The sequence below is a fragment of the Pinus tabuliformis genome, chromosome 3_1 (genome assembly GCF_031772625.1).
Source record: "Pinus tabuliformis cultivar Carrire ecotype Pingquan chromosome 3_1, CPIR1, whole genome shotgun sequence".
NCBI classification, from domain to species: domain Eukaryota; kingdom Viridiplantae; phylum Streptophyta; class Pinopsida; order Pinales; family Pinaceae; genus Pinus; species Pinus tabuliformis.
In genome coordinates, this window is record NC_142301.1 from 438,980,710 (window position 1) to 439,004,853 (window position 24,144).

The 24,144-nt window shown below is 37.8% G+C and overlaps 1 protein-coding gene across 2 annotated transcripts in view; it reads right to left on the reverse strand.

Moving 5' to 3' along the window:
- LOC149187643 (putative CoA ligase CCL12) overlaps positions 1-24,144 on the reverse strand; it is a 278,936-nt gene that overhangs the window by 145,325 nt on the left and 109,467 nt on the right. For both annotated transcript variants that reach the window (XM_089411419.1, XM_089411418.1), the window contains one exon: positions 3,726-3,766. In XM_089411419.1, the coding sequence (XP_089267545.1) occupies positions 3,726-3,766 (41 nt within the window). The remainder of the gene's footprint in view (positions 1-3,725; positions 3,767-24,144) is intronic.

Genomic DNA, 24,144 nt, shown 5'->3' on the forward strand with positions numbered 1-24,144 from the left:
TTGAACCTCTTTCTGTTCAGAAGATTGAAACAGACTCCCATAAACAGCAAGACAATAATGTTACAGTTCATTCAAATTTAGTACCCCATAAAGCAGCAGTTGTACATGCAAATGCAAAAATTCAACCTGCGATTCCCAAGCCCATCATCAGACCTTGGGAACAGCTTGTCCACAACAAGCACAGAACTGGTCTTGGATATGACAAGGACTTGTCTTTTCATATTCCAGACTACGCCAAGCCCATTCAGTTTCAGAGTGTTGGATTCATTCATGACAGTTCACCTGCTCCTCATGACAGTTCAGCTTCAGCTGTTCCAGATCCTGCCCCTCTTCCACAACAACAACAACAACAACATATTGTGAAATGCCAACACTGTGACCGAGTTGGCCATTTGAAAGATCATTGTTTTGATCTTCATCCATGTAAGCACTGTCATAAAACCAGCGATTCTTCACACAGATGCTTCAGAAACAAACGTCCTGCAAGAACAAAGATTCATCTTGGATGGATCGCTTCTTGGCAATGGGCATCAACAGCCAAGAAGATATTCCAAACACATGTCAGTACTTGTTCCAGAATATTGAACAGTCTTGCAGTTGAGTTTTCTCCATCATATCACCTTGTATCTGACAGGGGGGGAAATGATGGTCATCTACAAGCTTCAAAGCCACATCAAGCGAGCCTGAGCCACAACCCGCCACACCAATTTCATAGTTGTAGCCAAAGACAAAGATGCCCGTGAACATGCCTTCAGTTGGCAATCTGGGACACTTCCTCTAGCAGAAGACTTCAGCTTCTTGCTAGTTTCGGAAGAATTCCAGGAACAAAATAGAGAACACTTCCTCTAGCAGAAGACTCCAGCTTCTTGCCAGTTTTGGAAGAGTTCCAGGAATTGCATTAAGCATTCCAGAGTTGTTGGTCATCCTTAAACCATCACAGGTTGAGACTTCCCTTTTCAGGTTGAAATTTTCCCTTTTATGCGGGGTGAGACCTCCCTTTTATGGTTGAAGGTTTCCCTCTTCAAATCAATAAGAGCACTTCCTCTAGCAGAATACTTCATCTTCTTGCCAATTTTGGAAGAGTTCTGGGAACTGCACTAAGCGTTCCAGTGTTGGTGGTCATCCTTAAACCACTGCCCTTTAACCAACATTTTAGAGAGCACATTCAGCCTAGTGCTGCCATGCATTTTTGCACTCTTTGTATTACAGCTCTCTTCTTGGACTCATACATAACCCTTCGGATTAAGGGGGGGAATGTTGGACACCTAATCCTCAATGGGTTAGTGTGGTAGCTGAATGGACAAAAGGAGTCCAAGAGACCTTGGGATGTGAAACCCAACGGTCAAACAATGTACTATAAATGTATATCATTTGTCAATAAAAATTGTACTCTCATGATTTATCCTTCATATTCCTTTGCTGTCCATGTGTGTTTAACAAGTCTCATCAAAAGGTGCCACAGAATCTCCAAGAAGGTGCTAGGACATCTCCTCAAGGGTGTAATGTCATTAAAATGCCCAACATCCTCCAACAGAAACGGAACAACCTCTCAAAAGGTGGGACAACCTCTATCAAAAGTGTAAGTAGCCCCTCAACACCCTCCATAGGTCTCAAAGCTCAAATCCACATCATGTTCATGCAAAGTACATAGTCTAGGGAGGGGCTTCAAGTGCCTGACTGTGTCCATCAATCTAGGGCATGTGCACAAGTCAATGCAACTTAGAAAGTGAGTCACATCATATGTAAATGCCACTAGGTAGATCACATTAAGTATCATCCTAAAACTTCACAATAACTTACAGAATTCGTGCCATTTGCCAAGTTTAGGTATGGGAGGATCATCATTAACCCCTATTAGGTGTGTTAATACCAAAAAAAAGTAGTAATTTGCAAGAAACCCATCAAGGAGTATGTGTGATGATAGATGGAAGGGTATGGGGTTTAACTTCATGAATGGCGTTACATAGTCATGTAAGGTTATGTAAGATATTCATTCACATTAGTGCCTTTGTTGAGAGAGCGCTTATGCATGTAGTTACCCTTTCCTCAATAGTGTTTCTTACAACCTGTTTCTTGCCTTTTTCTTGTTTTATTTTATTTTTTCCTTTTACATCAATTCACAGAGTCCCCTTTTCTCGCATATACATTTGATTCCATGGGAGTTTGGGAAAATTTCATCTGGTTCTTTTTAGGTATGTGTTTCATTGCATAGGACTTGGTGCAATGGCATGCTAGTCAGGGGGTAGAGCTCAAGCTTTACTTTGGCTTTTGACTTATCATTCATATCCCTTCACTGTTTTTTGCATTTTGAACTTTATTTCTTGCTCTTTCCTTTTTTTATAAAGCTGTATCAACATCAAGCATTCAAGGTCTTTCTCATGGGATTATGAAGCATGAACCTATATGTGTGAAAAATAACAGCCAACACAAGAGGATGAACAATGGAAATGAGAAAGTTGGAACATGTTATGTATGGATTGGAACATGGACACATTACCTCTATCAAGTGCCCCTCGTAGTACCCATCTACCCAAGCATGACAACGAGATGTTGATGACCACTAAGATGAAATAAGGCAAGAGGCACAAATTCAAAGCATCGTGATACATTATCCAATTCAACCCATAGTCACTACTTTCATGTCAAATACACATGCCACTAGCACTTAATATGAAGCAATGAACAAATGTACCTCATGTGTGTCATGCACCAAAATAATCAAATGTGTGAGTTGAGCATGGTGTGGGAGCCTCTTTGGGCAACTGTCTGTGGAGAAACATGGGTGCCAATTATGGAACTACTGTCGACAAGGATAGTAAGAGAAAAAATCTCCTCCAGTTACCCCTAGATGTGAGGGGGTAACAAGTCCCAAGTATTTAGTGTTGATTTTATGACATTTTGGACCAATTGATACATTGTCTTACTGATTTTCTCTTCAGACCTCCTCTGCCCTCCATATGACTACAGGGACTTGGTTTTGGGCACTGAATATTGTATCGTTCCTCTTCTAAATATAAATACCATCAATATTGAATCATATTGTAGCCATATCACAGAAAATGAGGTAGTTGGACTGCAGCGATTTTCTCAAGGTACACATATAGAGATCATGCTCATGATTTGTGTCCTCGATTCTTTATCATAGATTAGTACTTGAAATGCCTGATCATGTGCCTTACTTCTACCCTTGGAATTGAAAATTATAAACTGACGCTGGCTCTGTCTCCATGCATATGAAATACATAAAGAATATGACTGTCGTTGTATGAGTTTCAGTATGCCGAGCCATATGAGAGGCCACTGTATAAGATGAACCAGAGGCTTAGAAAATTAATAAGATTGTACTTCACATTAATTCATATAAACAAGAAAAATTATAGATGCCGTAATCCTAGCTCATTTGAAAGTTCCAGCAAATGATGAGAAAATTTGTATCAAAGTTAAATAATACTTCTCTAGTATGTATAGCATTTAACTCTTACAGTTCTTGTAAAATGCTTTTCAGTCCATTTAAGTAGAAACTGTGGAACTCAGTAAACCAATAAAAATAGGATTTCAAGCTTTTCTCCTCATTTAATATAGGAAAATACAAGGCATACTTATATTTTTAATCTAAATCAGATGTATCTTTCTTGCAGCTATAGAATTGGCATGTTCCAAATAAGTAGAAGTCATCAGTAGGACTTGTAAAAAAGAATGGTTTTTAAAGCTCATAAATTACTAACCTGTAAAGAGGAATTTTCTTGCGTCCTCTTAGTATGAAATCCTGCATTAAAACCATAAATTATTATGTTAAAATTGAGGAATATTATAATAGATTTACTGAATAAAAAATAATGAAAAAAAAACATAGCTATTTTCATTTTCATAATATGTGATCCTAGAAGACTATCCATCCACGAAAAGGTTTAATTTTCAAAAGTAGCCTTACTTTGTATAGGTCAATGTTACATTTATCGTTATCAGCAATTTATCGCTGGGGGTCCAAAATTTAAATTATTGGCAATATCGGGGAAAATATTGGAAATATAAAAAATATATATAAAAATAATAATTTTTTTCTCAATCTTTTAATTTCTAAAACAACATCAACATCAACATCAAACAAACACATTTCTACATAAATATGAAAATAAAATCGATATATAAGATGTATAAGATGTCAAGTGATACATCAAACATCGATATTGAAATATGATATTTGTCTTGAGTCATAAGATCTAATAGAATGATACAAAATCATATCAAAGCAAAAATAAATGTATGTCATAAGATGAATCATGGCAATTAAAACAACAGATTTCCCTTGTTTCCTCCTCATCAAAATCACCCTCTAAGCATTAAAATAAGATAGAAAAGGTTTAACATCCTAATCAATGATTTTGCTTGAGTGAAGTGTACATTTTTACTAGGGTTGGGAGGAGCTCAACAGTCAATGCTACCAACATCGTGATACATAGAGAGCTTGGTGATCTTGATTAAATGTTGGTTCCATACCCTCGTACATCACAACATGTTGTGTGAAAATTTTAACTATTGCAACAACTATAAATTATTCTTCTAACTATAAATTAATTCATAGTTTATTTGCTACGACAAACAACAAATAATTCACAATTGCAATTTTCACCAAATAAAAATACTGCATCGGATAAACTAGAAACCGAGAAATACTAGCACACACACATAAAAATATGACACCATTATTTTTAGACAAAAGTCCTCAGAAAAACCCAACTTGGGAAAACCGGTGCAGCAGTTGAGGGTTTTAATTATTAAGCAATAGTGAAATAATTTGAGTACAATCTAGATGCCGAAAACTGGCTATCCACAGCAAGAAAATCTGGCCAAAATTATCTGAGGGAATTTCCCTTCCTCCACAAGCAACCCCGACACAACTCAGCTTCAGAAACTCGTCCTCCTAGACCCCTTACGTAGTGCTTGCACAGACCCTTTGACGTCTAGCACAAACCTGCCTCTGATCAAGTCATGTTGCCTGTCTCTACCGCTGGAAATGATTTCAACCTTTTGGAAGATTTTCCCTGCCTCTAGATGATGAATCAATTTCCCAATAGCTAAATCAAATTTCCCTCTAAAGCTGCCTACGCAAACCTCTGCGCAACCTCACTGGAAATAACTTGGCCTCTTGTTGTTGTCTCTCCAGAACTGGAATACTTCCTCCGGATCACTGTCCCTGCCCCTCTCTATCTTTGCTTCCCTTCTTTGGCTCGAACTCTTCCGACAACTGTTGCTACTCTCTAGAAAATCGAACTGCCCAAGGAAATTGATCTCACTAGTGTGTTTCTCCATCCACCCTTCGACCTCCTCTTATAATCTCCAATTGGGACTCCAACGACCAAGATTAAAACATAATTGATGGTTGAGATCATTTTTGGATCGATTTGTGTGAGTTTCTAGATAATTCTCACCTTTCTCAATTAATACTGATTAATTAACTAGATTTCCTAAGTTTAGACTTAGGAAATATTAAAAAATTGGTTAATAATCTAATTGAGACACTTCTAGGTGGAATTTCCATAAATGATTTCTAGGTTATGGAGAACTCTTGTGTTTTAGCCTCTCCACAAAGTTTCGAGACTAGAACACTTCCGATGCTACAAAAACTAACATGTTGTAGAAATGTTGCCATCCCGCCAACTAAGTTGCATTGAAACAGATACGGGAACAGACACGAAAATGGGGTTTGAAATGGATAGGCGAATTTTCAAAAAATCTAGATATGATAATGCAAGGAAAAGATATATCTATATATATATATATGACAAAATAAAACTTTCATATTACCATCATCTTTTAGAATCTAGATTCTATATTTAAAAATACATAATCATCATCAAGAATTCTGTTGGTTTTTGTAGCATCGGATGTGCTCTAGCCTCGAGATTTTACGGAGAGGCTAAGACATGCATTCTCCAAAACCCATATATCATTTGGGAAAATTCCACCTAGAGATGGTTTAATTAAAATAATTAATCATTTTTAATGTATTCCTAAGTCTAAACTTAGGAAATGTGATTAATTAAAGGGTATTAATTAAATCTGGTGTGAATCTTCTAAATAAAGATGAGGACCAACTCCCGATTAATCTTAGCCCTTGATTATGTTTTAATCTTGGTCGTTGGTGCTCCAATGAGAGGTTATGAGAAGGAGCTTGATAGGCACTTGGAAACACATCGAGATAGTGAGATCTAGAGATCGAATTCTCAAGAGTAGCAACGCTGAGTTGTCAGAGAGAGATAAAGTGATCTTCTTGCAGTGAGGGGCAGGGATAGTAGACCGAAGGGGATTTTTCCAGTCCCGAGTGCAAGGCAGAGAAGGCATCGAGAGGTCCAGAGAGGCAGCACAATGTTTCAGAGGGAGTCCGCAATTGTGCTGAGGAGAAGTCGAGATCCAGTGCCAGAAGCTAGGGTGTGAGTTCAGAAGGCCAGGGAGTCAAGTATCTAGTGGGCAGAAGATCAGAAGAGGGTGATGCAGTCCCTTGAGCCCGGATCAACGTCGGATCTTCAGTGACAGTGTGGGATATTTTCTCACTACCTCTTTGCCAGTTTATTCTCTATATCAAATAGACAGTTTGGGCATCCAATGATTTGTACATAGAAAAATATTACTTAATAATAAAACCCTCAGTTGTTGCACCGGTTTTCCCAAGTTGGGTTTTTCCGAGGACATTGGTCCAAAAATAACGGTAAAATTGTGTGTGTTCATTTCTCTCCTATGCAGTATTTTGTTTCCGCGGTATTTTATGTTGTGAAGGCACAGTAGATTTTATTTCGATGTTTACTGTGTAATACTATAAATAACTTGATTAAGAAATTAACAAGTAGGAGAAATTTAATTAGTTGTTGCAGTAGGGATTCGGGTCACCGAATTTTCACATGGTATCAGAGCACAGATCATAAGTCGGAGAGCTTAGAGCATAAAATGAGGAGTTTCGAATTTTTGCATAGGCAGCAATTCGAAGCCCCAGGGTCAGCGTATTTCCTTGGCCAGAAGGGTCAATTTTTCGTGGAAATTTTACTTCTCTGAGTGAGTCGACAGAGAATAAAATTTTCCAGATCAAAGAGTACCAGAGGCAGAGGGAGTAGCAACAGTTTCCTTGCAGAGAAGATCTTCAGCTGGGACGCAGATTTTGCAGCAGTTTGCTAGTGCAAATAGCGTCAGGAGGAAGGAAGAGCACACACTGAGGGAATTCTTTCCTCAGGGGACTTCTAGCCAAGAAGTTCGAATTTTCCTAGCAAAGCAATAGTAGTTGTGTGCAGAGTTTCTCACTCCATAAGGGAGTGCGAATAGCTGGGCAGCAGCTGTGCAGAGGAGAAGAGGAGGAATTCGACATTTTTGAGAGATGGCATCAACAGGGTTGAGAGATCAAGATCGGTTGGAGGGAGCCTCCAACTATGTGATCTGGAAGGCTAGAATTTCCTGCCTTCTAGATGAACATGATCTCAAGACTTATATCGATAGTGTGGTAGTTGTACCCGTAGATGCAGATCTGCTTAAGAAATACAAGAAGGAGATGGCGAAAGCTAAGAGGTTGATTCTCGATGGGGTTCGAGATCACGTGGTATCTCACATAGCTGGCAAAGATACTGCCCGACAGATGTGGGAAGCACTAGCTATGTTGTACGAAGGGTCTTCCAAGCAGCGAAAGATGTATCTTGAGGAGAAGTTGAGATGCACGAGGATGCAGAAAGGGGAGCGTATAGACCCCTTCCTTACTAGGCTTCAGGATGTCCAGGATCAACTATCTTCAGTAGGGTCAGCGCCCCAGCCTACAAAGTTTGTACGATTAGCTCTGAACAATGTTTCCAAAGAATGGCAAGTTTTCGTCCAGAGTATCCTGGGCAGAGAAAAACTACCAGATTGGGAACGTATGTGGGTTGATCTACAACAGGAGGAGATGAGGCGAGATCTGGTGAAGAGCACCATCAGTGGTGGTAGCAGCAGCAGTGGGACGAAGCAAGTAAAGGAGGAGGAAGATGTGGCCCTCGCATCTAAGGGGCAGCAGGAGCAGCACAGGAGGAAGAAGGACGTTTCCAAGTTCAAGTGCTTCAGGTGTGGTGAGCTTGGTCACTACAACACTCAATGTCCTCTCAAAAATAAGGAGGAGGAGAAACAGGATCAGTAGGCTGCATCTGCAGAGATCGACAGGCTATCCTCTAGATTGGAAAAAGAGTTTGCCATGATCACCGAGTGTTGACCACTACTGGTCAACTACCCATGCAGTACACTCCCTTTTTCTTTGCGAAAAGGGGTAGCACTTGATCGACATGTCCGAGCCATCCTGCAGTCATCAGCAGCTTGATCGATTTAATTGTAAACCCAGTCTGCATGTATGAATTGTAAATAATCTTAGCAGATATGAGTCGTGTATGTAAATTGCCTAGGTGGACCTAACTTTCTAATGGTAATCTACGTCCCGGAAGGTTTTTCGTCTCACCGATCCATGATCGGCAAAGTTTTCCTTCAGCCTGACCCCAAAGCCGGGATGGATTTTGTCATTAGAATTTTAGGAGAATCCTAGTGTGTTAATCTGCTAGATTATAATTGTGTCGCAGAACTGGATGGTTTATGAGGGTCTGTGTTGAATGGGTTTTTTCCCTTAAGATGTAAATTGTAAAAGTCATGATGTAAAGTGTCTTGAGGGTTAGAAAATGTTTTGATCCCCTCATAAGGCTTAAGTCCTAGGTCCTAGGTGATTTTTCCAAAGGCTAAGTTCGAGGATCCATCTTAAAATGAATTAAAAAATTAAAAAATTAAATAAATAATTGAAAAAAAATAATAATAATAATAAAAATTAAAAAAATATAAAAAAATTATAAAATAAAGCAAAAACCCTAAAATAATAAAATAATAATATTTTGAGTGAATGCATGTAAAATATCATTTTTTAATAAATCGACGGATGAGATTAAGAGATGTCTTGATTCTCATCGACGGTCGAGATCATTTCGACATGGATCACTCGAACTAGCCGTTGGGATCATTTCCTTTAAATAGGATCCTAGGGGGTCATTTGGGAAAGGAGGCGATCTGTGAGTCTTGTGCTGAAGAAGCTCTCTTGTATTTCATTTTTTTGTGCAATAAAGAAGACTTTGGGGTTAAAAATCTTGCTGGTGTTACTCTTCTGAAAATGCTGTAAGATTGTTCTATTTGTTCTGCATAATCTTATTTTCAGCCATTAATGATAGCTTAATGAAGATTGATCTAGGCACAGGTATCTTGTCTGATCTTTGAGGTTTGAATAATAGTTTAGATCCTGAAATATATTGGCAGGTATCTCCATTTGATCAGGGTTTCACTATTGTTTTCTCCTTTCATGTTGATGGTTGATTTTAAGCTGTGTAGGAAATCCTTTTTTCAGATTAACGGGCGTTAGGGGAAATTCTCGGCTGAACCAGCCAACTCCCGAGTTGTGTTTTCTGAAAGAGCCCAGCCAGTTCTTAATCCCGGGCTTATCATTCGAAATATTTTTCTTATGAATGCATGCAGGGTTTTCTGAAGCATTTTACATTTAAATTAAATTCTGATAACATTACTGTGATTATCGATAAATCTGGCTACTAAACAGCCTTAGATCTGTAAATATTGTAATTCTTTTGCTGGAGCTAGGGTTTTGATTTTGTTTACTACAAATTTTTTTTGTGATTTTAGGATAGTTTTGAAGGGTTTTACTTTAAAATTTTGTGTATATCTGCCGGGTTTTGTTTTCTTCTTGCAGGTTACAGACCTGAGACAAGATCTGGAGTTTTCTCGGTCCTCTGGGTGCTGCGTTGATTGATTGACCATCTGCTTGGCTGGCCGTGGAAGCATCAAGGCCCAGAAATCACGTATTGAAGGGAACATATTTCGATTCAAGGGTTTTGCTGTTCTGTTACCCACGTGAAAACGGCAAGCTACCTGCAAAATCTGTGCAGTTCATTCCACGCCGTGGCTTCATAGCCGTCAAGAGAAACGAACTGAAAAACAAAATATACACGAGGCTGGTTTGTATATGCGTAGAAATGCTGAGAATCGACCCGCAGGCATTTCGATTTGAATAGCAGCGGTGGACTCAAAACCTAAAAAATACCCACGCATTTTTCTTGGTTGCACGCTTTGAACAGTGGTGGGCATACTGTAAGAAAGTATCAGGTTTCTGGCATAAAGCCGCTTCAAAATCTCGTTCTTTTCTCTGCATCGGGGTGTTATGCATGTGGGCGTTCAGCCTAGAAGAAACTTCACGTGAATCGTGGTTGCTGCCTGGTAAGAAAAAATCGATCTTAACCGCAGTCTTTCAGCTCAGCACCCTCAGCGTGGCCATAACTGGTATTTGCAAACGTACAAAGTCCCCTTGCCGGCTGCCGAGGGACTTGATCAAACGCAGAAAGGATTCAAAGCAGAGCAAAGTGGGTGAATGGTTGCTCAGGCCAGCGTCGAATTACCTGCAAATTCTGGATTTCAGCATAATTAAATCTTACAGGCCTAACATTCGCATATTTCCTCCGCCATCACACCTGTACCTGCAAAAAAAAATTATCCACGTCGTCACATGCAATGCACTGCCAGAAATCGCGTTTTTTTTGTGAACCAGCTGCAGTCTCCTCTTGAGCCATAGCCGGTCCCCTCGTTGCGATTTTCTGTCTTCATGTTCAATCTTTTCGTTCCAGCCAGAAATCCTCAGGTGATAACTGCAATCCGTTCGCCGTCTTCACTCTCGGGTCAGGTATGACTGCGTATCGATTTATTTTTAAGCGTGAATGAGTTACGGCTTCGTTTTTGGTTTTGGGTAGATTTTATTGTTTTAATTTTTGACATTACGTTTTTTTATATTTACATAGTTCGTAAATTTTTAGATTTAAAATTTCGATTTTAGGCTTAGTTTAGTTTTAGTTAGATTCAAGTTTTGTTTAGGATATAGATTGAATTTTAATTTTAGATTTATTTCATAGTTTCCTTTTTTTTTTATTTTATTAAATATAGAAGAAAAAAAAAAAAAAATTGTAATATTTTGATAGTTTAATTCTATTAAATTTTTAAGCTTTAGTTTTAGTTTAGATTTTAGTTTTATTAAAGTTTTTTTTTTTTTTTTTTTTTTAGATCTAAATTTTAGTTTTATTATTCATAAAAAATTTAAAAATTATAAAAAAATTAAAGAGTCTTTTTTTAGTTTTGATTATTTTATAGTTTTAGATTTAATCCTTATTTTAGATTTAGATTTAGGTTCTCAGTTATTTAGTTTTTTTTATTTAAATAAATAAAAAATAAAAATTTCAATAAACTTTAGAAAATCATAAAAAAATTTAAAATTTAAAAGGCAAAAAGGATTTTCTTTTCTTGTGGTTTAGATTTAATTAAAGTTTCCCTTAGTCGTTAATTTTTACAAAAATAAAAAAATAAAAAATAAAAAATAAAAAAAATTTGCAATTTTAGTCTTGGCTCGGGAATTTCTTAGGTTTCATCTTTTATGCTGAGGCTAAAAATTTTGACGTGGGAATTAGTGTTTAATATGATTCAATGTTCATCTGAGGATTAACTGCATGAATGTGGTCTCTTGTTAGTGTTTTACGTGACTGTTTAAAGCATTTACTCTTTTAAGTTGCTGAGCTATTAAGCCTTTATGGTTATCTTGTATCTGGCAAAAGTTAAGCTTTTCATGATAAATGATCGCTCTTCATGGTTTATATTGTTGCAGTATCTGATACTTAATCGATTAAACATTAACTCCACAAGGCACTGGTCTATTAATTCAGTAAATCAATCTAGTGCTTGTTTTCTCGTGTCTCCCAACCCAGCTGGTCGACAGTTGGTCTTCATCACCTCATAGGGTCTACCCCCCTTAGCCGCGGGAGACAGGCTTAAACGGAGAGATCGGGGATCAGAGTGACAGCCCCCGGTCTGAGCGTTGTCGTGTCAATCTGTGCGACAACATTTTTTGGCGCCGTTGCCGGGGATAGAGTTTTTCTGTTCCTGGCGTTTCAACGATATTCGTCTTCTCATCTTTCTCATCTCTCATTTGAGCTGGCAGATTCAACATTTTTTTGGCATCATTTGGATCTTTTCATCACATATCAGCAACTTCTCTTCAGTTCATTTCTTGTTTGGGTGGCGACTCCATTTCTTTTATTTTTCCCAGGCAAGAAGCCTCTCTCATATCTGCTTGTTGGTTGATTTTTTGGATCTTAGAATTAGATTCATTGTTCAAGTGGCGACTCCACTTCTTTCATCTCTTAATTCTCTTGAGCAGAAATCTCTTTCTATCATCCATTTGATCCCTTATTATTCATCATGGATTATTCATTTAAACCATGTCATTTTACTGATAATCTCCATGATTTTCCGAAAGAGGCCATTTCTAAATTATTTAAGTTCTCAGGTGGTGATTCGGTCGCTGTTAGACAACATTTAAACAGGTTTACTTGTGTAATGATCATATATTGTAGACTTCCTCAATATAATCATGAAGATTTCAAGATGCGTCTATTTGTCCATTCTTTAAAGGGTGATGCTTTGAACTGGTTTAATAGTTTTCCTGAAGATGCCTTCTTTTCTTTGCAAGACATTGTCAATGCTTTTAAAGATAGATATGGTGATCCAGATAGCTCGCCTTGTGCCCCTAAAATTGTGCAACAGAATGAAAGTAATTTGATAAAAGGTCCAGCTGTCGGTGAAAGATTCCAAGACGATTCTTCATATCAGAATGTGTCGTCCACCTGTACTATTTCAGATCAAGTCCATGATAGTGGAAAAGCAGGGACAAATGACAACGAAAAGGAAGATCAAAAGCAAATTATACAAGAACTAACGCTACTGGTAAAAAATATGGAGATTAATCAAACTAATTACGTCAATGATGTGAGAACTTTATGCACCCACCTGGAAAAACGTAATAGGGAGATGGAGATTATGCAAAATCAGCATGCTAAAGAAATTGAGGCCATGAAGACTAATCATGACACAGAAATTAGATTTATGCAAAGCAAGTTATCAGACTTAGAGGAAAATATGATGACCATGAAAACTGATCATGATAGGAAAATTAATTCTATACAGACCAAGTTATTAACTATGGATGAAGAAATGACTATCATGACGTTCAATCATAATAATCAGTTAGCTACCATGCAAGCAAATCATAAAGAAGAAATAAACTCTATGTAGTATTGCTTGATGAACGTAAAGGAAAAGAACGATAAAGTAATAAAAGATATGGAAGAAGACCATGTCAGGCGAATCAGTGCTATAAAGGTTGAACACTCTAGTCGATAAATGTCATTAAAATACAGGTTCAAAAGTTTCAACAATGGTCAAAGGATGAGAGAAACCAGGGGACATCAACAGATCAGGAGCCTTCTCATTTGTCGCAACAAGTTCCATCTTATTATGAGGAGGTCATTGGTTCGATTGAAAGATGGTTAATTGAAGGTGATCTAGATAGACTTAAAAATGATAAAGATCAGATGCAGGATAAAGAAAGACATGTCATGCATATCTTACATACTTCATCTGATAGCTTTGAAACAGAAAGTTCCGCGTCATCAGTAATACAGCCTGCCACAAAGAAAAAGCGCAAGAGAAAGAGAATGAAAAGAAGATTTGATGCATCAGACGGCGGCAAGCAGCTTGATTTTCGGATAGCGAAAAGTCCTACCATATGCAGAATTGGACATGGCGCATCCGACAAGCAACCAACAGATTTGCCTGAAAGCAGGCAAATGCTCAGTATACACTATATTGAACACATCTGATGCCATAGGGAATCCTTTGTATTGTATTTCTAACCATGCTCCTTGTCATTTCAGTGTTTTCATTTCTGTTTTAAGATTAGATTTGCTTTTCTAGATTAGTTAATAAATGAAGAGCTTATATCTTTCCTGTGCTTAATGTTATATGACGATTTTTTGGATGGACGCTACTTATGTTTTGTTGTGTGTTGCATGGGTGCAGATTCTGGATTCTCACATTCCTACAGTGCAGCAACGTGTCCCCAAGTAGAGCCAGATGTTGACCACTACTGGTCAACTACCCATGCAGTACACTCCCTTTTTCTTTGCGAAAAGGGGTATCACTTGATCGACATGTCCGAGCCATCCTGCAGTCATCAGCAGCTTGATCGATTTAATTGTAAACCCAGTCTGCATGTATGAATTGTAAATAATCTTAGCAGATATGAGTCGTGTATGTAAATTGCCTAGGTGGACCTAACTTTCTAATGGTAATCTACATCCCGGAAGGTTTTTCGTCTCACCGATCCATGATCGGCAGAGTTTTCCTTCAGCCTGACCCCAAAGCCAGGATGGATTTTGTCATTAGAATTTTAGGAAAATCCTAGTGTGTTATCCTGCTAGATTATAATTGTGTCGCAGAACTGGATGGTTTATGAGGGTCTGTGTTGAATGGGTTTTTTCCCTTAAGATGTAAATTGTAAAAGTCATGATGTAAAGTGTCTTGAGGGTTAGAAAAAGTTTTGATCCCCTCATAAGGCTTAAGTCCTAGGTCCTAGGTGATTTTTCCAAAGGCTAAGTTCGAGGATCCATCTTAAAATGAATTAAAAAATTAAAAAATTAAATAAATAAATAAATAATTGAAAAATATAAAAAATTATAAAAAATATAAAAAATTATAAAATAAAGCAAAAACCCTAAAATAATAAAATAATAATATTTTGAGTGAATGCATGTAAAATATCATTTTTTAATAAATCGACGGAAGGGATTAAGAGATGTCTTCATTCTCATCGACGGTCGAGATCATTTCGACATGGATCACTCGAACTAGCCGTTGGGATCATTTCCTTTAAATAGGGTCCTAGGGGGTCATTTGAGAAAAGAGGCGATCTGTGAGTCTTGTGCTGAAGAAGCTCTCTTGTATTTCATTTTTTTGTGCAATAAAGAAAACTTTGGGGTTAAAAATCTTGCTGGTGTTACTCTTCTGAAAATGCTGTAAGATTGTTCTATTTGTTCTGCATAATCTTATTTTCAGCCATTAATGATAGCTTAATGAAGATTGATCTAGGCACAGGTATCTTGTCTGATCTTTGAGGTTTGAATAATAGTTTAGATCTTGAAATATATTGACAGGTATCTCCATTTGATCGGGGTTTCACTATTGTTTTCTCCTTCTATGTTGATGGTTGATTTTAAGCTGTGTAAGAAATCCTTTTTTCAAATTACTGGGTGTTAGGGGAAGTTCTCGGCTGAACCAGCCAACTCCCAGGTTGTGTTTTCTGAAAGAGCCCAGCCAGTTCTTGATCCCGGGCTTATCATTCGAAATATTTTTCTTATGAATGCATGCAGGGTTTTCTGAAGCATTTTACATTTAAATTAAATTCTGATAACATTACTGTGATTATCGATAAATCTGGCTACTAAAGAGCCTTAGATCTGTAAATACTGTAATTCTTTTGCTGGAGCTAGGGTTTTGATTTTGTTTACTGCAAATTTTTTTTGTGATTTTAGGATAGTTTTGAAGGGTTTTACTTTAAAATTTTGTGTATATCTGCCGGGTTTTGTTTCCCTATCTTGCAGGTTACAGACCTGAGACAAGATCTGGAGTTTTCTTGGTCCTCTGGGTGCTGCGTTGATTAATTGATCATCTGCTTGCCTGGCCGTGGAAGCATCAAGGCCCAGAAATCACGTATTGAAGGGAACATATTTCGATTCAGGGTTTTGCTGTTCTGTTACCCACGTGAAAACGGCAGGCTACCTGCAAAATCTATGCAGTTCATTCCACACCGTGGCTTCATAGCCGTCAAGAGAAAAGAACTGCAAAACGAAATATACACGAGGCTGGTTTGTATATGCGTAGAAATGCTGAGAATCGACCCGCAGGCATTTCGATTTGAATAGCAGCGGTGGACTCAAAACCTAAAAAATACCCACGCATTTTTCTTGGCTGCACACTTTGAACAGTGGTGGGCATACTGTAAGAAAGTATCAGGTTTCTGGCATAAAGCCGCTTCAAAATCTCATTCTTTTCTCTGCATCGGGGTGTTATGCATGTGGGCGTTCAGCCTAGAAGAAACTTCACGTGAATCGTGGTTGCTGCCTGGTAAGAAAAAATCGATCTTAACCGCAGTCTTTCAGCTCAGCACCCTCAGCGTAGCCATAACTGGTATTTGCAAACGTACAAAGTCCCCTTGCCGGCTGCCGAGGGACTTGATCAAACGCAGAAAGGATTTAAAGCAGAGCAAAGTGGGTGAATGGTTGCTCAAGCCAACGTCGAATTACCTGCAAATTCTGGATTTCAGCATAATTAAATCTTACAGGCCTGACATTCGCGTATTTCCTCCGCCATCACACCTGTACCTGCAAAAAAAAATTATCCATGCCGTCACATGCAATGCACTGCCAGAAATCGTGATTTTTTTGTGAACCAGCTGCAGTCTCCTCCTGAGCCATAGCCGGTCCCCTCGTTGCGATTTTCTGTCCTCATGTTCAATCTTTTTGTTCCAGCCAGAAATCCTCAGGTGATAACTGCAATCCGTCCGCCGTCTTCACTCTCGGGTCAGGTATGACTGCGTATCGATTTATTTTTAAGCATGAATGAGTTACGGCTTCGTTTTTGGTTTTGGGTAGATTTTATTGTTTTAATTTTTGACATTACGTTTTTTTATATTTACATAGTTCGTAAATTTTTAGATTTAAAATTTCGATTTTAGGCTTAGTTTAGTTTTAGTTAGATTCAGGTTTCGTTTAGGATATAGATTGAATTTTAATTTTAGACTTATTTCATAGTTTCTTTTTTTTTTTTGATTTTATTAAATATAAAAAAAAATAAATAAAAAAAAAATAAAGTTTTTTTTTGTTTAGGATTAAAATTGTAATATTTTGATAGTTTAATTCTAGTAAATTTTTAAGCTTTAGTTTTAGTTTAGATTTTAGACTATTTTAGTTTTATTAAAGTTTTTTTTTTTTTTTTAAGATCTAAATTTTAGTTTTATTAATCATAAAAAAATTATAAATTATAAAAAAATTAAAGAGTCTTTTTTTAGTTTTGATTATTTTATAGTTTTAGATTTAATTCTTATTTTAGATTTAGATTTAGGTTCTCAGTTATTTAGTTTTTTTTATTTAAATAAATAAAAAATAAAAATTTCAATAAACTTCAGAAAATCATAAAAATTTAAAAGGCAAAAAGGATTTTCTTTTCTTGTGGTTTAGATTTAATTAAAGTTTCCCTTAGTCCTTAATTTTTATAATAATAAAAAATAATAAAAAAAATTAAAATTAAAATTAAAAATAAAATTAAAAAAATAAAAATAAAAAATTGCAATTTTAGTCTTGGCTTGGGAATTTCTTAGGTTTCATCTTTTATGCTGAGGCTAAAAATTTTGACGTGGGAATTAGTGTTTAATATGATTCAATGTTCATCTGAGGATTAACTGCATGAATGTGGTCTCTTGTTAGTGTTTTACGTGACTGTTTAAAGCATTTACTCTTTTAAGTTGCTGAGTTATTGAGCCTTTATGGTTATCTTGTATCTGGCAAAAGTTAAGCTTTTCATGATAAATGATCGCTCTTCATGGTTTATATTGTTGCAGTGTCTGATACTTAATCGATTAAACATTAACTCCACAAGGCACTTGTCTATTAATTCAGTAAATCAATCTAGTGCTTGTTTTCTCGTGTCTCCCAACCCAGCTGGTCGACAGTTGGTCTTCATCACCTCATAGGGTCTACCCCCCTTAGCCGCAGGAGACAGGCTTAAACGGAGAGATCAGGGATCAGAGTGACAGCCCCCGGTATGAGCGTTGTCGTGTCAATCTGTGCGACAACAGGGTGATTTGGAGTTGTAGCCCCAGAGAGCTACAGGATGGGTGGGATTCTTGAGGAGGTCCACCTCATGAATCAATACCTTGCTAGGGGAGCCCATAGCATGCAGTAGCAGGATGGATCAGTTGCAGTTGTTACAGTCAGGTGCCAGAGTGACAGATGCAATAGCTAGTAGCAGTTAGAGACTAAGCAGCGCAAAGCAGAGTTGGCAGCAGTGCAATTGGCACAGAGTAGAGTCAGCAACAACGTAGAGGCTTCAGCGACAGCGCAGAGTCTAGCAGCAGTTAGGACTCAGGGGACAGATGCATCATACTGACCACAATTGATTCTGTATTTTGGATGCTTTTCTGTTGCAGTTGTTACAGTTGCAGTTGTTACAGTTGCAGCAGTAGCAGTGGGAGAAGGTTGCAATGCAAATGCAGTTTTGGCAGCAATTTAGCAGAGCCAACAACAGCACGGATGCAACAATCAGAGTTGTGTAATAGTTGATGGGTAGCAAAGCCAGACATCAACAACGTAGTAGGAGATGGTGCAGAGATAGAGTGATGCTTCAGTGGGTTGCAGCACTAGAGCACATTCCTCGCTAAGAGGGAGTGTTGATTTCTGTAGCATCAGATGTGCTCTAGCCTCGAGATTTTGTAGAGAGGCTAAGACACATGCATTCTCCAAGACCCATAAATTGTTTGGGAAAATTCCACCTAGAGATGGTTTAATTAAAATAATTAATCATTTTTAATGTATTCCTAAGTCTAAACTTAGGAAATGTGATTAATTAAAGGATATTAATTAAATCTGGTGTGAATCTTGTAGATAAAGACGAGGATCAACTCCCAGTTAATCTTAGCCCTTGATTATGTTTTAATCTTGGCCGTTGGTGCTCCAACGAGAGATTATAAGGAGTTTGATGGGCACTTGGAGAACACACTGAGATAGTGAGATCTAGAGATCGAATTCTCAAGAGTAGCAGTGCTAAGTTGCCGGAGAGAGACCGAGTGATCTTCTTGCAATGAGGGGTAGGGATAGTAGATCGAAGGGTAATTTTTCAGTCCCGATGAGTGCAAGGCAGAGAAGGCATAGAGAGGTCCAGAGAGGTAGCGCAGTACTTCAGAGGGAGTCCGCAATTTTGCTGAGGAGCAATCGAGATCCAATGCCAAAAGCCGGGGTGTGAGTCCGAAAGGCCAGGGAGTCGAGTCTCCAGTGGGCAGAAGATCAAAAAGGGTGACACAGTCCCTTGAGCTGTGACGAAGTGACTAGGTGAGCCCACGCAGAGATTGCACAAAGATAGCATAGGGCAACTCATCTAGAACCTGGATTAGTGTCGGATCTTCAATGACAGTGTGAGATATTTTCTCACTACCTCTTTGCCAGTTTATTCTCTGTATCGGATAACCAGATTGGGCATCCAATGATTTGTACTCATAAAACTACTGCTTAATAATAAAACCCTCAGTTGTTGCACCGATTTTCCCAAGTTGGGTTTTTCCAGGGACATTGGTCCAAAAACAACGGTGTAATTGTGTGTGTGTTCATTTCTCTCCTATGCAATATTTTGTTTCCGCAGTATTTTATGTTGTGAAGGCTACAGTAGATTTTATTTTGATGTTTACTGTGTAACATTGTAAATAACTTGATTCAGAAATTAACAAGTAGGAGAAATTTAATCATTTGCTGCAATAGGGATTCGGGTCACCAAATTTTCACAAATTCCACATAAACAAATCATCATCAGCAATTCAGCATAAACATTGTCATCATCATTAGTGATCATTATAACATTCAACATATCATCAAGTTTCTATTTCCAATTTCAATCATCAACATCATCACCAAAATTAATAATGATAAATGCACACTACATAGTACAAATTACAAAATGAACTATGACTAGCAATCTACTATCATATGACATATTATGGTATTCAATGTTCATTGTTCAAAAGTTTAAAACATCATCATAAATTACATTTACATATCATCAAATATGTCTTCATCCATGTAATTAAGATCCACATCATCATTTGGATCCTCTCCATGAATGGGAGCATTACTGCCATGTCCACTTGAAGATGCAATTATTGGTGCCTCCTCATCAAACAAAGTCATATGAGACATGGAATTCAACGTCACATCCAAATCAGGAAACCCTAGAACCGGATCCAAAACCCTTAAAAATGCCAGAAACGTTTCAAAAATAGGATCTTGCATTTCCAAAAAAACAGAAACGTTTCAAAAATAGGATCTTTCGTTTCCAAAAAACTGAAACGTTTCCATGTTGTTTCCGTGTCGTTTCTTACCCATTTCCGTTTCCAAAAAGCTGAACGACGTTTTTGGGGTTTGGGAGGTATGTTTCTGGTAACTTAGCCCGCCAATCCTAAAATCCTAAAAACTGTTAAGTCTGTTGGATTTTGAGTGGAACCTAAAATTCTAATTTCTCCATATGAAATCCAATGAGGTCGGAACCACTCTCAAACATCCTGAGTCAATTAATGGTAATGTTAAAAATTTAAGTAAAAAGACTTTTACTTTAAGAATTTAATATTACCATTAACCACGAACCATGAGAAATGAAAACAATAGATTCCCCCTTGTTTGCTTGATGGAAATAGTAACAGTGTCCTCACAGATCAATCCCCTAACTCACTTTTAAAAAATTAAGATATTAAGATCAAAAGAAAAAAAATTGGTAATAAGATGAAATTGACAAAAACAGTGCGTAATTTCAAAATTATCGCATTAATTACCTAAATTATTGTGACAAATTGAAATTATCGTGATAATTTCGAAAGGCCAAATTATTGTGATAAATACAGCCGATATTATCGCCGAGGTTGGTTTTGGTGATATTATCGCGATAAGTGCAACACTTTATAAGTCAATTAGACAATAATTTCCCCTCTTTTAGAAAGTTGATAGTTTCACCAATGAAAAAACACAAAATAAACAATCACCAGAACCATATGTTTTTGCAGAAGTATATATATAAACAAGCAACTTAAAATTATTGACTAATTGGCATTTCTAAGAGGGGCAATTTTAATAATTACTCTGAAATTGAATAGCAGATCTCACAATTCATATTAATATAACTTTCGTACGTCTACAATGAAAATCATCTAAAATCTCAAGGTTTCTGAATACTCTGCAGAAACCTGAAATATCTGAAGCTTGAAAGGTCATCAAAAACAATACTCTTCCTTTAGAGAGTTCATATTTGTAACCATTTCCCACATAAAATTTATTCTCTATTTCATGTCTATCTTTTTATTTATTTATTCAACAACTTGATCTATTAATAGTATACAGAAAAAAGTACAACCAATTTCAGGCTGTGCCCTGCTGACAAAGGAAGCTCAGCCATAGTTCTAAAAAAAATGAGATGTTCTGAGTTCAGTTTGTGCTCTCTAGGTCCATAGCAGAGAACTAAAGCCTTAATAAAGAGACTATATCTGCCTAGTTCTAAACAAGCCATATTGGGGCATGCCGCATATCTAAACATAGATATCATAACATAAGTCAGCAAAACCTGAAATGATAGAAGCTACTCCTCGGAGCCAGAGGTAGAGTCAACAATGAAGGTGGGAAGAGGGGGGGCTCCCCTCCCCTGTTTTCAGCTTCTTCTGTTTGCTTCACAGCTGTAACTGTATTCTTCAAGTCCTCTTCCTTTGGCATAGCAGTTCCCCCTTCTTGTTCTTGTCCTTCACTTCCTGCTTCCAAACCCCAGATTGCATTTATCAAGTTCTCATACTTCTTGTTCAGTTCATCCAATTTGCTGAGAATTTCAGATCACTGACTGCCTCCAGCCTCTAATTTGTTGACAATTTTAGAATACTACGTGCCTCTAGCTTCAACAGTCATGGCAATAAAAATATTCATGTGCTAGTACAAGTCATCTGTCTTCAAAAACTTACGATCTCTGCTCCTAGAAAACCCTGTGTTAGGTACCCATTGAAGCATTATTTCATCCACCTTCTAACTAGAGGTCATGCCCGTACATTCTCTTACCTTAGTTTCAATTTCTTCAACCTTTTTCTTAACATTTGCTGAGAACCAGCTAACGTAAGTGTTGGCCGCTGTCATAGCCAAGAGTTGAAACCTATTCATCCGCTGTTTCGACTCAGAACTGGGGATGTCCTTGCTTCCTCTAGGCCTAACTCTATGCAGCCCATCACTAGGCTCTCCCTGTTACCCTACCTTGTTGCTTGCCATCTTTCTATCGGAGTGTTACCCACCAAAATGGGTAATCCTATCGGAGAAAATTTTCCTCCCATTCTTCATATCCAGCCAACCAGCCAACTATTAGTCTTTGTAGCATCGGATGTCTTCTAGCCACAAAATTTTGTGGAGAGTCTAGAATACATGAGATCTCCAAAACCCAGAAATCGCTTCTCGAAATTCCGCCTAGAAATGTCTCACTTAGATTATTAACCGATTTTTAAATATTTCCCAAGACTAAACTTAGGGAATATGGTTAATTAATCAATATTAATAGAGATAAGGCATGAACCATCTAGAAACTCACAAGAATCGACCTAGAAATTATCCTAGCCATTGATTAAGTTTTAATTTTGGCCGTTGGTGCTCCAACAGTGGATTATAAAAGAAAGTCGATGTGGTGATGGAGATCATCCAGTGCAGATACTCAGTTGCCCAGGCAGTTCGATTTTCTCAGTAGCAGTAGCTCAACAAAGAAGATAGAGCCAGAGGGTGAGTAGCAGGTGGAAGAGGAGAGCAGTAGCATTCCAGGAGGAATTTTTTCAGTTCCTGGAAGAGTCGAAGGAAGGAAGGCCGAAATATTCAAAGGCCCAACGTAGGCACTGCGAGAGGGTGACACAGGCATCTCAACGTAGAGGCTGGGGAAGCTATTTCGGAGGCAGAAAATAGTTGTGGGGTGAGAGAAAATTCTCACAATATTTTTGCCAGTATTTTCTTCAGATTAGATTGCCAGCTGGGCATCTAAATTATTGTACTCAAAATTGTTGTTGAAAATAATATTAAAACCCTCATTTGCTGCACCGGTTTTCCCAAATTGGGTTTTTCTGGGGATAATTGCCCAAAAATTACTGTCAAATTTATTGTGTGCTAGAATTTCTCAGTGTTCAGTATTTTATTTTCCGCGGTATTTTTATGGTGAAAATTGCAATTGTGATTTTATTCGTCATTTGTCGTAGCAAATAAAGTGCATAATTAATTTTTGAGTTAGAAGAATAGTTTCCAGTAGTTGCAATAGATAAAATTTCACATGGTATCAGAGCTTACTTGATCAACAAGGAAGCTCAGAAGCAGAGAAAGGAATTTAGTTGTTCAGAGGGAGAAATAGATCGAAATTCCCAGAGAAATTGTGCATAGCCCATCACAGGCAATTCCAGTTGCTAGGGCAGCTGTTCGATTTTGCAGTTGAAAGGAGGAAGGAAAGTTGAATTGCCCAAATTAGTTATTCTGACAATCAGAGGGCGCAGTTGCAACTCAGATTTTTGCCAAGAAGAATCCTGGTTGGACGCAGAGAATTTTTGCTGCAGGCTGTAGAGCAGAATCCGTGTTAGGAGATAAAGAGGAATAACACACTAAATTTGTTCAAATATAGCCATGGACAGAAGTAACATTCAGGAGACTTCAAATTTGTCTTCCAGATTGGAAGAAGAATTTGCTTGCTTAGCAGGATCAACTTCACAGGGAGTCTGGTATATAGACAGTGGAGCTTCAACTCACATGACAGGGGTTAGAGAATATTTCTCTAGCTACAAGGAGGAGCAAATTGATTTCCATATTACTATGGGAAACATAATGAAATGTACTCTAGTAGGGAGAGGTACCATAGATTTTAAGGGGTAATCAAGAGCAAGCACCAGCACTTCAGATGTATTGCATGTGCCAAGATTGGGTATGAACCTGATTTCAGTATCCCAGTTATAGGATAAGGGGTATGACATTCACTTCGTGGGGAAGAAAGTGTATGTCAAACACCCGAGCTAGAAAAAGGTAAGACAGATTGGAGTTCGAAGTAACAGGTTATATCGGTTACAAATCGATTCTCCAATGGCACTGATAGGTAGTAATAGTAGCAGTGGGAAGGAGCTGAATGAATTATGGCACAAGAAAATGGGACATCTTCACAATGGAGCACTCAGGATGCTCAAAGAAACCATAACAGGGGTTCCTGAACTTGGAACAGAACACAATGATGTGTGCAGAGGGTGTGTACTTGGGAAGTATGGTAAGGCAACATTTCCAAGAAGTGACAATAGAGCTGATGGCGTGTTAGGACTTATACACTCAGATATTTGTGGCCCAATGTCCACTAGAGCTCTCAGCGGTGCTGAATATTTCGTCACCTTTATTGATGATCATTCCAGGAAAACCTGGATCTACTTCTTGA